At 38.0% G+C, this 14,735-nt stretch overlaps 2 protein-coding genes across 5 annotated transcripts; one reads left to right on the forward strand and one right to left on the reverse strand.

Moving 5' to 3' along the window:
• Positions 1 to 2,973: 2,973 nt before the first annotated feature.
• LOC103709713 (P-loop containing nucleoside triphosphate hydrolases superfamily protein) lies at positions 2,974 to 9,384 on the forward strand. Of its 2 annotated transcripts, none has more exons than XM_088713401.1 (12): positions 2,974 to 3,419; positions 3,797 to 4,088; positions 4,169 to 4,252; positions 4,372 to 4,539; positions 4,633 to 4,739; positions 4,859 to 5,037; positions 5,226 to 5,387; positions 5,474 to 5,689; positions 6,168 to 6,205; positions 6,317 to 6,444; positions 6,795 to 8,145; positions 9,071 to 9,384. In XM_088713401.1, exons 2-12 carry the CDS (start codon positions 3,839 to 3,841, stop codon positions 9,184 to 9,186), a joined length of 2,799 nt encoding a protein of 932 aa, XP_088569527.1. In that variant the 5' UTR covers positions 2,974 to 3,419; positions 3,797 to 3,838; the 3' UTR covers positions 9,187 to 9,384. The 2 variants fall into 2 exon arrangements, with proteins under 2 accessions (XP_088569527.1, XP_038988858.1); XM_039132930.2 differs by lacking the exon at positions 2,974 to 3,419 and adding an exon at positions 3,429 to 3,511.
• On the reverse strand, positions 5,123 to 13,199 carry LOC103709663 (Pentatricopeptide repeat (PPR) superfamily protein). Of its 3 annotated transcripts, none has more exons than XM_088713402.2 (2): positions 10,814 to 13,199; positions 5,123 to 5,508 (listed from the first exon to the last, which is right to left on the reverse strand). In XM_088713402.2, exon 1 carries the CDS (start codon positions 13,073 to 13,075, stop codon positions 11,402 to 11,404), a length of 1,674 nt encoding a protein of 557 aa, XP_088569528.1. In that variant the 5' UTR covers positions 13,076 to 13,199; the 3' UTR covers positions 5,123 to 5,508; positions 10,814 to 11,401. The 3 variants fall into 3 exon arrangements, 2 of the variants coding, with proteins under 2 accessions (XP_088569528.1, XP_038988861.1); XR_015974353.1 differs by lacking the exon at positions 10,814 to 13,199 and adding an exon at positions 6,296 to 6,434 and having other exon boundaries at positions 5,369 to 5,508; XM_039132933.2 differs by lacking the exon at positions 5,123 to 5,508 and adding an exon at positions 7,783 to 7,914 and having other exon boundaries at positions 10,814 to 13,152.
• Positions 13,200 to 14,735: the final 1,536 nt, after the last annotated feature.

The raw sequence follows: 14,735 nt of genomic DNA on the forward strand, positions 1-14,735 counted from the left end.
GTCTTAAAATTTCATTTTTATCAAGATCTAAAAGAGAGAATATCATTTTAAAAAAAACGTAGCGTTGAAGCTAATCTAATTATGGCTCTTGAGAAACCATCCAGCTTTTCTAAAATCCATGATGAAGTAACCTAACCTTTCGAAGGCAAACTAGTTATGGCAATAATAACGAGAATAAGATAATGTGATCGACGATCAACATTCTTGAAATCATTCAACATGTTAGAATAATTTTCAAACTGTTCTTACTATCGAACTAACTATTGGAATTCATATCCTTTCTAGCCTTAACAATTTCGATGCTAGACATGAATAGGGATCAATTGCCTTGAGAATTTCTAGGAGCCAGTGGCAGTGACTGTTGTTTACTCAAAACAGAAAAAAGAAAAGCTACAATAACTTCTGAGTAAAACATCAAGCATGCTGTCGTGACAAAAGCTGCATGGCACCTCTAAGCTTACAGTTTATTTTAGAGTTGAAGAGATATAAATCTATCTGGAAACAAAAGGGAAAAAAGATGTGAATGAATGGAAAACTTTAAATGGATATCAAAGAGTTGGAGTTGAATCTTTTAACAATTTCATGATACATTAAGTAGGATAATATGGTTCATAATAGGAGGCCAACAAATATACAAATTTTTTGTTAGGGTTTTTGCACATATACCCTTGCAAATATGGAGTACATTATTTTTTGATCAAATATCATTATTTGCATCTATCTCAATTCATCTTGTTTTTGCAATGCTGTCCTTACTATTATATTTTTGACTGATGATTTTAGTAAGTAATTCTTTTAGATATAAATGATTCTATTATCATTTTGCAACAATACCTCTAAAATTTTATGCAAAATAAATCTTTACGATATAAATTGAATTTAAAATTTCCTAGGCATCTTGATGTAAAAGAATAATAGAGTTATTTTATACTTAAAATAGATATTTGCTAACACTATCAGCCAAAAATCTAAATAGAAGGGTTATTCCGAAAATAGGATAATTTGATATGTATAATTTTATACTCAAAATAGATATTTTCTAACATTATTGGCCAAAAATATAACAAGAAGGATAACTGTGAAAGCAGTGCGCGCGCGCGCGCGCAAATAGTTATTTTTGAGAAATATATGCATATTTTGTCGATTTATTAGTAAAATATATAAGATAATAGGATTTTCCAAGGTAATCCAAAGGAACCTTCCTTGCACGTAGCCAATTCTAGAGAACTTGATTTTATGAAAATTAAAAAGATGTTTGATTGCGGACAAGTGAGGCATATCTCCTAAAGTAGTGGAATTCCTCCAAATTCCTGCCAAACACCTTAGAATAGGTGCTCATACAGGTCCAGGATATTCTTGCCATAGTATAAGTCTATTCCATCGCGAATTAAGCTTATCCATTTTTCAAACATTCTAAAACGGTGATAGAGCAATTTAGTTTTTGGGATAAAAACTAAATTATTGTGAAGTTCAATGCACACTAAATGCAGGTTATCCCTCCATTTTCTCTCCTTGTGTTCCTCACTCAAATACTATTTGGCAGAATACCTTGTTCATCAACAGTTGTCCTTGCCCCTGGTTCTGAGCCCATCAAATACTAAGCTACAAATAATAAGACGCCCCACTAATTTGCACTCACTAATTTATCTCCCGTTAGCCCAGATTTGCTCCATTCTCAATAGCCAGAATAAACGACCCCTTGAGATCTCTACTAATTGCTCCAATTTAAAATTCTATGACTGAAATAAATATAGGATTGGCTGACAAGTGAAGTAACTCTTCTGGTGCAAAATAAAAGCTTAGCACCAACCCATCTGCCCCAGTAGAAATGCAAACAAAAAGCCGACGTCATGATTCTGGGAGTACATTTCCCTTGGAGTTGGTGGGATCCCACAAAAGCTCTGGTGGCCCCTCCAGTTTATTGGGCCCCAGTGGTCACGGTTGATTCTGGTAGCATGGGGTCCACCCCCACTCCAACCTCGCATGACATGAACTCTCTCCTCATGAGCCCATGCGAAGCCAAATACTAAGGATAAATGGGACTGGCACTGTGCCGGAAAAGACCACACAGGGCTTCAAACCATGTCCCTCGGATAGGCCATATACTAAACGAGAAGCCATATATACGCACATGAATTCTGTAAGGATCTATCAGTCCTTTCAACATTACTTTTAGACCAAGTCCGGACTATGGAATTTGATGATCCAAAACAATGAGCAATTTCGCTAATTATATTTGCTCAAAAGAAGTGATAATTAGAAGGTGGACTGGTTCTAGCTCATGGGTCATCCATCCAATGGCCCTCTGTTTGGTGTCATTTGCATTGGAAGGAGGAACATCATATTTTTTATGATGGTTGTGGTCATGAAAGATGATGCGGTCATCAGAATTGAGGAAGTTGGAAGGGAATTTTCTTATTCTGACTTTTCTTTGGGTTGATCAGGTACTTAGGTGGCTTGTTACATATTACTGTCATCACAGAAACTTAAGCACGCGGGAATATCTATAATTCTGAAAGAATAAGCAGCATACATGGTAGGTAAGCCTAAAGGCAGCTATCGAAAGAATGATTTCAGTTACCTACAGAACATCATCACACCATTAAAAAATAAGTGCCATATGAACGCCACTAATCATATGATGGGCTTATTTCTATAATATTAGCATCCATGACGTGCACTCGCACTCTCTCCGAATTGTTCTCTGCCTCACCCTATTTTTTCACTTGCATAGCGAGTTCTGCAGCTCTAAATTATATCTCTTCTAGCTATATAGAGCAATTGATTCTATTCTAATGCTTTTGTTGATAATTTTTTTGTGTGGCTAAAACGGATGATTTATACAGTATGCATATATTTAATAAAATCAAAAAATAACAAGTCTCGGATTGCTCTAGGCAACTCTTCCTCTGCAACCCACAGCGTGCCGGCTTTTGTTGATATTTGGTAGACAGACCCAAAGGCTCCAAACTTGAGAGCACATCTTATGGAACAGAGAAATTCCTGGAGAAATCTTGATAGAGAGTTGTTCCGGTAGGCTGCAGGCCACTGTCCTAATGTGTTCCTGATGTCGCTTGTTGACTGATATGAGAATCAGATATATCAATCAGCTTGTGATATTTCAACTCTCTCTCTCTCTTTTGAAGGAAAAAATATTTCAGCTTTCTTCTCATTCATGTTCTGCATTTCCTCATTGGACTTCCTTGTTCTCTCTCATTTGATTCATTCTTTTTTTTTTCCCCCAAGGGATTGTCACATTCCAAACTTCGACTGAGAAAATAATGGATAAATGTGTTAGCTGAAGCGGATGCCTTGGAGTAGAAATTAACCTTTTCTTCAGAGGAAGACAGCGACTTCCCGGGGACTTGTTGGAAAGTAGCTGGCAGTAGAATGAATTATTTATATGGAGCTCCTGAAAGGTAGTTCCCATCTCCATTTTGTTTCTCTGTTTTTTGTGAGTTTCACTGCAAGTAAAGCTAAGATAAGAGATCAGTTCAGGCAGAAGAAAAAGGTCAGAAAATATAGTTCTCGCTGCAGCTCATATCTATTCTCTTGTTTCTTTATTTGTTCCTTTCAACGGTCCAAATTTCTATGCTTTGGATTTCACTTATACTTCTGTTCAAGTTCCTGCACTAGTTACGTTGCTCAGAAGAATCATAGATAATAAAAGAAGGAAGAAAGCAGCAACAATATACTATAAAATAGTGAAATAGCGGATTATCTGATTGATGAGGGAAGGTGGAAAATTTTGAGCTACACATGGCCTGATTCTGTGAATGTTTGTTATTTCTTCCAGATTATCGAGTATCGGTTTATAGAATATTGAAGTCGTTTAATCATGGATGAGTCTTGTGAAGGGAAAAAACGAAGTAAATCCATCCGAAGTCTGTCAAAATCCATACAATCACTTGTGGGATTCAACAAAAATCTGACTCCCGGTTGGGTCGAATCAGTTTCTCGGATAATAAAGGACTTGTCATCCGCCAAACCAGCCGGTGATTCGCGTAAAAAAGGCCTGGCTTTGGATAGGGTGGAAAATATTGGTCGCAGTGATGCAGAAACAGATGCTTCTGTTTTGAAGATTAGAGGTATTGCACTCTGTTTCATGTCTTCCAAAACTAGCTAATGTTTTTCAGAAAAGGATTCTTACCTTTTTCATTGATAACAGATGAGCTTGCTTCTCTTAATGCCCAACTAAAGCAATTAAACTTAGAGAAGAGACAGGCGCTGAATGATTTTTTGGATTTAAAAGGTAACAGTTTTGATCCTAAACCCCTTTGGTTCTTCATTTTTCTCTTCAGAAATGCATGTCTCGTGAAACTGATGAGTGGTCAAGTGGTAGCAGATGTGATTCTAATATTGTTATTGCAGGGAATATCCGTGTCTTCTGCCGTATAAGGCCATTTCTTCCTACAGAAAATTGTGGTTATGAGAGATCGGTGCTAACTTCGGATCCAAGTAATGTTTTCTTAAGAATTGCAGAGAGTAAGAGTAAACAATACAATTTCGACAAGGTTTTCCATCAACAATCTACACAAGGTATCTGAATCGATATACTCTTATATGAGTAATGATAAAGGAATAGTTCCAGAAAGAATATGTTCATGATATTGCATTCTTAAAACTTTTCAGAAGGAGTGTTTTCTGAAATTGAACCAGTGATCAAATCTGCCCTGGATGGGTATAATGTTTGCATCTTTGCTTACGGCCAGACAGGCACCGGTAAAACTTATACCATGGTAAGACCATATTTTATTTTTTCTTATTATGTTTTGAATGCTTTTAGTAGGCAATTACTGTCAGAATTCGTAAAATATAATCCTCCTAGTCTCGCCAATTTATTTTTCAAATGCTTTAGGAGGGCACGCCAGATAATGCAGGTGTCGTGCAACGTGGAATTGAGAAACTATTTCAACAAGCATCAGAAAGCAACTTTAGATTCCAGTTCACTTTCAGTATGCTTGAGATTTATATGGGCAATCTAAGAGATTTGCTTGTTCCCAAAAGCAAAAGGCTGAGGCTTCATAAAGCACCAAGGTGAGTATTTATTTTAGAACTTATGAGATTGTTGAGCCCATGCATATCAATGCCAATTAGATGCCTTATGTTTGAGACAATAATGGCCTCAGAATGCTGCAGTCATGAGACAAGACTTAGCTATAATGATATATAAGAATGTTTAGCAACAATTGATGCTGCTATCACTTGTCAATATCTGCTCACAGACTTTCGATCCAAATGAACCCAAATGGTGGCATCGAGATTGAGAACCTAGTAGCCATCAAAGTGAGTAACTATGAGCAAGTAGAAAGATTATATGAACTGGGAAGTCGGTTTAGATCAACAGCTTCTACCCTGGCTAATTCCACATCAAGCAGATCTCACTGGTAATTACTTGTTCGCCTTCTGTAGCACTGCGAATGATGAGAGCTATCTCCAAATCACAGAAATTGATGTTCTCTGCTCAGGACAGCCTGATACGCATGACATTGACTTCACTTGGTGTACCTGAGAGACGAAGGGAAACAAATAAGATTTGGATGGTTGATCTAGGCGGAAGTGAACGCTTGTTAAAGACAAAAGCAAGTGGAAGAAGACTCGAAGAGGGAAAGGCCATCAATCTATCCCTGTCAGCCCTTGGAGATGTCATCAGTGCACTCCAAAGTAAAAAACCTCATGTGCCTTACAGGTAACTATAATAAGAACTGCAAAATCATAATAACATATACATAATCACAGCTTTCAATACAGATATACAACCAGCATAGTTCTTTCTCCTATACCTATCAATTTATATTTTCTTCCTTTAAATTGATGGATATGTATATCTGGCTCATCCAGCTGCAACCTTCCAAGTGTGTTAAAAAGTTTAATGACCATTTGGAACTTAACAAAGTTATTAGACTCATATTTGCTGAGCTCTGAAATGAGTGCAACCATTTACTTGCAATATAAGCAAGTTTTCATTGATTGTATGATTTCGCATGACCTATAGTTGAATTTCTAACGAAATTAGATCAATGCGGTGGTCATGCATTCAGACAAAATGTTTATTTAGCTAGAGGACCAATTTAAAGAACTCAGAAAAAAGATGGAATTCATTCTAGTGAACTGAGTTTTGTTTTATTTTGAATACAGTTTGAGTGTAAATTTTCCATATTTGACAGGAATAGCAAGCTTACACAAGTACTTAGAGATTCCCTTGGTAATTTTTACAACATCTCCCTCAACAAGTACAATCATGGTTATTATTTCTACTGTTAACTGGTATATCAAATTTATCAATGTTTCTCACCTCATGTTCTCATGGTTACAGGGTCTGACTCGAAAACTTTGATGCTTGTTCATGTCAGTCCCAAAGAAGAAGATTTGTGTGAAACTATTTGTTCCTTAGGTTTTGCTACAAGGGTGAGAAGTATCTGCCTGGAAAGTGAAGAGCCAACAGTAAGATTTGAAAATTCATTTTAGTATATTATAGTGAACTATTTCTAGTATAACAATGGTGATCCATCCAAGTAAACATAATTCCATATGACATTCAAAAAAAAGAAAAAATTTAGATACTATATAATACATTTTTCCTGCTTTTCTCCAGCTTTTCTATGAATCTGTGCAGTGCCTGCAAATTGTTCATGTATGAAATATTTATGTCAATAGTCCATGAGTTAATAACTCTCAGGCATACATACAAACCACAAACTAGACTTGCACTTTTCCTAGAATAGTAATCACTTTTTCGCTAGACTGTGCATTAATGTTCTTTTCTAGGGATGCTAACTGTTGACTCTCAACAGGAAGAGAGAGCTAAGAAAGAAATTGCAATGTCTGAACTGTTACAAAAGGTGAAACAATTAGAGAATGAACGTCAGCAAGTCAGAAGAGATATGGAGAGTCTCAATGAGAAACTGAGACTTTTGACAAGATATGAATCACTGGATAATTGCCACTTGCAATTTTCGTACTTATCCACTGAAGAGATGCAGTCTAATGGGGAAATAAATGCGCAGAATGTCACAGATTTTTCAGGAACTTCAGCTAGCCTGCCTAGATATATGAGGCCAACCGTTTCCAGTCAAAAAAAGATTGATTTAGATCACCAGAATTTTTTAAGTACTAGGAAGAAACCACCAGTTCCCCCAAAGAGGAGGCCAGCCTCTGTTTATGCTGAATCTGTAACTTCCCGAGCAAAGGATGTTGCTTGGCAGTCTGAATGTGGCTCAGAACATAGTATATCCACAACTAGCTATATGAACTGGAGAAATAATACAGACGATGGAACAGAATGCAGTCAGGGTGCCTCAGATTATGAAATCAAAAAGGTAATTTTCCCTGAACAGGAGAAGTCCCCAAGAAGTTTGGTGACTTCTCTTTCCCAGGGAAGTGTCAGTGAGTCGGAAAGTCTTCAGGCCAAAAAGATTGACCAGAAGAAGCACTTAGTCATCGACAGTTGGCTTCATCTACAAATGAAAGAGCAAATAAGTGCACATACTCATCAGGGTGAAAGAGTCCTTGCTAATCCAATTGAGAAAAGAAGTGACAGATACAATAAACGGAACCCTGGAAGGAAGAATGACCAGGCAGAAATGCTAGGTGGTGTTAATACCAGAAAACAAACAGTCAGCAAAAAGCATGTGAATGAATTTGCAAAGGATCTTAACTTCTATGATACGACAGAGCAATTTGGTGAAGCTATGCCTACTGAAAAGTCTCTGAAGAACATGGCAATGGATGGAAGAGACAGTTTTCTGGCTGATTCGTTATTTGACATGACACAGACCAAGTACCATAACAACAAAGATTATGATCAAATAGCTGAAAAATTAAAACTAAACCCAGAACATCAGGAAGAATTTACTGAAAACACCGCTGAAGTTGAGGTCGATAATGAATCTTCTGTAACACAAGCACAAACTCCTGTATCCAAAGAAAACACAATATCAGTGGAAAGCTACACTCAAGATCTTTGTGGGTCTCAACAAAAGATGGAAGATGCTGGGGAACCATGCTTATACTTTAGAAGAGCAAGAAGATCATTATTTACAACCAATGATCTTCCGACAATTGATCATAAGAATGCAGCAATGGAAAACCCAGCGGTAAATGTTACCAGCTTCAAAGAGGAAGAAGGCCACACAGGTAACACAGGTAACTTTCTAGCCACGACCATTTCAAGAGATCACAACCAAAAAAAAAATCCCAATGAATTTGCAGGTTAGGCATCAATACTTCAAAAAATTACAATCTAGGAGCAGGGCAGATTAAAGTTTAAACTATACACAAACTGCACCAAAAGAATCCAACCCAAGAAAAAAGCGAAAAAAGGGAGAGCACCCATTTGTTTTCTCACAGGGACATTTTTAATAGATTATGAAGATTATCAAATTTTCAGTTGACTATATAATCCATCACTTTCCCTTTAGATGTATGCACAAGATATGTAATTAGAAAGCTTTCCCAGCAAAAATAAATCTTCCAATGGGAACTCTTCCACAATGTGATAGCTCTAGAAGAGCATTTAGAGTCAATTTATACACCTTAATATCAACACCTTTTGATTCAACTTAATATAGCATCCAACTCCTTATGGAATCAGAGAAATCGAACATGTCTCCATTTCAGATTCCCAAGGATATCTCCAGAATATCCCGTCCAAATTTATTTCCAAGGACCAGAGGCTTTTGCGCATAATAATAGCTAAGGATATTTCTTTCTTAAACTAAACAAGATGATGGCAGAATTTTTTAACGACTTTCTCTGAAGCAATATAGATTTCTATATTAAATATTAATCATTATCCAGAAAAAAATATCGAGATTTGTCTGAAGAATCAGAAAGGCATTAGCATTACCAACCGCACTTCATTACACAGAACTCGGCAACCATGTTTCAAATACCATTAGCCCATTTACATCTTCTCTGTCAGAAGGAAGACATCAACAATCCACTAAGCTACTCTCTGCATAGTTGTCCTAGCTTTTCTTTATATGACTATGTGGAACTTGGTTGCACCAATCTATATTAGCAATATTTTTTAATGCCTTACATTGTGTTCTGTTTGATTTCTCTTCAGGAATACATCAACAATTTCAACAGACTCTTCAGATGTTATGGGCAAGTGCTCTTCTAGGGCTGGGAATTCACAGTCTAGGATATGGGCATGATTTTTTTCATGGTTTAATGTTTTAAAGAATTTTTCATGGTTGCATTTATTTTTGTCTTTCCCAACCAGGTGGTTAGGACCAAAACTGAGCCTTCAGACTTGCAACATTGTAGAGGTAACAAGGTGCAGCTCATCAAATACCACCCATCATAATTTCCAAATACAAAACTATGCTTTTTCTCAAAAATGTCAAGTCCAATACAAATGTTAAAATTATGCTTCAACTATCTCTTGAGTATTATTTATGCATTTCAACTCTCTCTCTCTCTCTCTATGTCTCTCTTACACATGCACACAAGCACACTTGCGCAAGCGCATTCAAGTACGCATGCATGTGCTTGGGTGAGTCCACACATATGTGATGGCTTGCATGTTTTGAAAGTGCATGCATGTCAAGAACCTAAGATTAAAGCATAAAAGGGTGATGTAGCAGTACATGAGAGCTAGGCCTCTTCACATATCTACAAGACAAGGCACAATTGGCAAAGTGAAGGTTCAAATTCATCCTTCAGAATATCATGCAAATGAGTATATCAACTTAGACAGCTAAGTATCACTTCAGGTATCAATATGCAACCACCAGCAGGAGAAAGCTTTCTTGGAGACTGTAGGGTCTTTAGCAGACTAGTGGTTCTATCATTATGGAAGATCATATTTTGTGCTACACAAATGAGGTCTAGATCTTTATTTTGTGAGGATCTCGTTTGAGTTTGAGAAGAGATTAACTTTATGGTTATATATTATTATTGTTTTAGCTAATGTAAAAAGTGATGTTCATGCATGTTTTCGGTTTCTGAGTAGTTAAATTTACTCAACTACATCCATGTGTATTCCATGATTTTTTACCTTTAATGAGGATGTCTTATGGTTATTTCCATCTTGATGAGCTTTTTCCAAGCTTCAATTTCCTTCTCAAATATATATTCTTTCTTGTCTGCGTTGGTTTGCAAAAGCTGATCTCTTTCGCAGTCCTCTCTCATAGGACTTATATATAATTCTAGGTGCTTGATAGAGTGAAAAAACAAAACAACCACCAAACCATATCCTTCATCAAAACACATGAAATGGAAATGAGTAGATCAAGATAAAATCTTGTATAATCAAATGGAAGTAAAAATATTAAGCATATGCATGCAGAATATGTCAATAGAACAAGATAATAGTCGATGCAGACATGCTAGACGATCAACAAAAGTACATCAAAAAAGCTCTTGTGTTGTTGCTTCCAAGGTGTACACCTTCATTGCACACAAATCCACTCTCAAATTGTCAATTTTATTAATTAAATATTAGAGTAAATGGAAGATAGCATACATAATAAATCCAAGGGACATGAATTTTTATCTTCTCATTTGAGAAACAGTAAAATAAGATCATTCAATGAAATATTTTTTATTAAAAATAAAATGAGGACACTGGGAGTTCTTTGTCCCTACAACAATGAAATAACAGGTGGCAGAAGCTTCATTGCAAAGGAAAAAGTATACAGGACAAATAGAAAGAATCCGAAAGTGTTTTGCAACCAACAAGAACAGGACAGGAATTGAGATGGCCAAAAATCAGGGACTGATCCTGGAAAAATTTATGGTCCATAGCTAATTCAATTTAACTGATCATTGCAAGATGCTCGAAGCGTTGTAGACCCCAACTCACCTTCAACACCTGCCATTATACAGCATATAGTATTTTGTTTTGTTGCTCCTGTCAAACTTGTTGATGGATTGGTGCTCTTGCCTTTCACCTTGTGTTATATATGAATGTGTGGTTCAGTTGGATAAATCCTGTGTCCGTTCCATGACAAGCCATTATCTTGGCCTTATTTGGCATACCATGAGTGTCCTGCGATGCAACTTGTTTTATGTGTTTGCTCATGGCAGATGAAGGAGATGAGAAATAGGAAGAATCAGTTTTCAATATTGATGTAGCAAATGGAATCTGAGTTGAATGAACGTTCACTTGGTCTCTTGTTGCCCCAATATATATTTGAGGCCAACAGAAACTTGCACTTCTGAATTGAAGTGCATAATTGCAGGAACTAAACTCCTGCACAAAGACCCTGCTGACAAGAGGACTGATCTTGCAAGTTGTATAGTTCTCAACAGAGCCTCTTGATCTCTTGCTTCACACAAATCTGTCATCATCACACATTTATTATATCCATAGCCCAATAAAGCATCAGTTTAAGGTGAAAATTCTTTCATTTTCCAAATTGCATACCAAGCTCCATTTTGGGTTGTTTTTTTATCCTTCTTCAAACTCAAGAAGTCCTCCGTGAAGCCTTGGAACATAACCAATCATTTTTAAGTGCCCATTTATCTCATACAAAACTCTGTATATCCTCTCCAAGCAAGGATGAGATCCATCTCTGGAGGTAAATTCATGGACCATGCCATCAACTTCAACAGAACTCCCTCCCGGCACTTTATTTACTCCCCTATCTTTCATCAGCTTCCTCAGCTTTCCAACATCATCCCACTTCTCATGTGCTGCATAAATATTAGATAGAAGGATATAGTTCCCACCATTTTGGGGCTCAACTTCAATGAGATGCCTCAAGGCTTGCTCTCCTAGCTCAACATCATCATGGATCCTAGCAGCAGCTAGAAGAGCTCCCCATATGGCTCCATTTGCGTCAAATGGCATATCTCCTACTAGATCACATGCCTCTCCTAGAAAGCCTGCCCGACCAAGTAGATCAACCATACATCCATAGTGCTCAATCCTAGGTCTGATGTTGTACCATGAACGCATGCGGTGAAAATACCACTGACCCATATCAGCTTGCCCAGCATGGCTACAAGCGGATAGGATGGCTAGAAAAGTAACATCATTCGGCTTGACATTCTCCCCCTCCATTCGATCAAGCATGTTGAGCGCTTCATTTCCAAGCCCATGCAGAGCAAACCCAGCAATCATCGTGGTCCAAGTTACGACGCTCTTGTGCTTCATATTCTCAAAGAGCTCCAATGCTTTCTCTATGTTGCCAGACTTTGCGTACATGTCTATTAATGCATTCATTAATGGAACAGTCTTATATAACTTATGCTTGTCAACATAACCATGGATCCATTCTCCCAGATCCAATGCACCCAACTGAGCACAAGCTGAAAGAACTCCCAACAGTGCGACCTCATCTGGCTCAACGCTGTCCTCCAGCTGCATCCGCCGAAAAATAGCAATTGCCTCACCCGGGTGGCTCATCTGAGCGTAGCCGGCGATCATCGTCGTCCACGAGATCACATTCCTTTCGGGCATCCGTTCAAAAAGGGCGTGCGCATTGTCCATATCCCCAACCTTGACATATCCCGCAACCATTGCATTCCATGATACAACATCTCTGTGACGAATTTCATCAAACAGAAGCCGGGCATCCTCGATATCTTCGCAAGCTGAGTACATGTGAATAAGAGCGGTGGAGATATGAACATCACAACCCAGCCCAACTCGGATAATTTGGCTGTGAATCCCTTGGCCCAATTCAAGCATGGTCAGTTGAGCAACCCCCTTTAGTACGAAAGGGAAGGAATAAGTATCGGGTCGAAGACCGACGGATTGAATTCTGTTGAAGAGAGAAATGGCATCTAAAGCTGAATCAGTTCGAGAGAGGCTTCGGATCATGGTGTTATAGAGATAGATATCGGGTTGGTCTTTGCGTCCGAAGACGGAGAAGGCGTAGTCTTTAAAGCCCAGGAGAGAGCAAGCGTGGATGAACTTGCCGAGGAGGAGGTTGTCGCCGTCAAGGCCTCGGGAGACCATGAAGCTGTGAATCTGGGCCATGTGTTCGAAGGTGGATGAGTGGTTTAGGAGGTAGAGGAGACGAGGGAGTGGAGTGAGATGGGTGCTCTCTTTGATGGGAGATGGAGAAGGGAAGGCGAGGGAGGAGAAGAATCGGGGAGAAAGAAATCGTCGGAGCATGGCTTTGGAGGAGGAATGGGTTTGAGTGGAGCATTTTGTCTTCACGGTGCTCTCATGGTGCTAGACACTCGTTTCTCGTCCCCCGCGAGTAGCATGCAAATACTTAGAGATACGACTGTCAAGACTTTTGACTCCAATCTCTCTATTGCAGTCAACAACCAATGTATAGTGATTTTTCTAGAAATCTAGATGGACTGTCAACTAGCCTTCCTCGGCCATCTAAAGGTTTATCCTTATTTCTTGAAAGCCCCCACCCCCTCGCCATCTAAAGATGAACTTTGATGGTAGTTTGCCCGACGGTGCCGATCAGGCAGGAGTGGCTTTTGTTATTAAAGATCATGGCGTCAGACGGATTGCAGCTGGGGCTGTCGCTCTTTCGAGGTCTCGACTTTTGGGGCGGAGCTTAGGACAGCATGGAAGGAATTTTCTTATGCGAGATATATTCTACAGGCTGGTTGTATCATTCTGAAGGAAGACTCAGCTTCCCTGATGGCGCGCCTTAGGGAAGAGAGACGGAAGGAGGTGGAGCACCTGCTTCTGTGCGACATTCGTCGGATGCTATGAAAGTGCCAGATTCTTTAGGTCAGACATGTCCTTCGAGAGGCGAACCAGGTTGCTGACCGAGTCGCTTCTTTCGTTGCATACCATTTGGAGAGTTTCTTTGTACTCAACAGTTTTCCATTCCTTTTGCTTTGTATTGCTTGTTTGATTCTGATTTAGCTGGCTGTGCTCATGCCACGACGATACATAGGCCTTGCTAAACCTAAACCTAATGAGAAAGGTGGTGCTAATATTAAATTAACCGGTAGTCTCAACTCGCAGAAAGATATGGAACCATGACATAATGGATCCAAATTGCTACTAAAATGGTTTCATAAAGCCAATCTCATTGATGGGTAAGGTTTGGTGGTCTTACTCTAGCTCATACCAACCCAAAGGAAGCATGCTGAATAAAATGAAGCCCAAATCTTTGCTCGAGCCTAACCCATTCCATGGCTATCCAAAACATGTACTTGACATGCAATTTTTCTATTTATCATGAAATGCCACATGCTGTGCTATAAGAATAATTTATCAAACTTATTGAATAATTCATTACATATATACTAAAGATCCTTCCAGCAAGCAAACTTTCGACTCTTTTGGTTCATGAGAATAGCAGGGAAAAAAGTGTCGTCAATAGAAAAAATTAAAAAATATCCCATATTTGGTTAAAATTTTCAAAAAAAAGATAAAAAAATGTATTTCGGTGAAAATAATATTCTCATATTTTATAGAAAAGAAAAACTTACGAAGAATATAATAAACTTATTTTTCTCTGGCTGAAAATTAAAATAATTTATTTTTTAAAAAATATCCTTAAAATTTTAGATAGTATAAGATAAAATACTTTTTTTATTAAAAGCGTAACTGATATTTTATTTAACTTTCTCAAAGTAGATGCTCAATTAATCATAGACCATTCCGAAATCGGTTGCCAATCAAACATATAAAAACTATTTTTTTCAAGCATCACATACTTAAATATGAGTTTTTCAAATAATAATAATAACAATAATAATAAATCCTTTCTGCCAAATCCTTAATCTATCCAATATTAAACCAAAGCATTTAATACAGATCCCAGTGCCGTGGCACTGAACTGGGGCTTTAGGCCCAT

The sequence above is a fragment of the Phoenix dactylifera genome, chromosome 17 (genome assembly GCF_051530095.1).
Source record: "Phoenix dactylifera cultivar Ajwa chromosome 17, Ajwa_hap1_PhDact_Kaust_v1.1, whole genome shotgun sequence".
Lineage (NCBI taxonomy): Eukaryota > Viridiplantae > Streptophyta > Magnoliopsida > Arecales > Arecaceae > Phoenix > Phoenix dactylifera.

Excerpts from the sequence above, each read along its gene's own strand:
- LOC103709713 (XM_088713401.1), top strand. The coding sequence starts at position 3,839 with ATGGATGAGTCTTGTGAAGGGAAAAAACGAAGTAAATCCATCCGAAGT. Across the intron at positions 5,038-5,225 it reads AGGCTTCATAAAGCACCAAG|ACTTTCGATCCAAATGAACC; the intron begins GTGAGTATTTAT and ends ATCTGCTCACAG. Across the intron at positions 6,206-6,316 it reads AGTACTTAGAGATTCCCTTG|GGTCTGACTCGAAAACTTTG; the intron begins GTAATTTTTACA and ends TCATGGTTACAG.
- LOC103709663 (XM_088713402.2), bottom strand. The coding sequence starts at position 13,075 with ATGCTCCGACGATTTCTTTCTCCCCGATTCTTCTCCTCCCTCGCCTTC.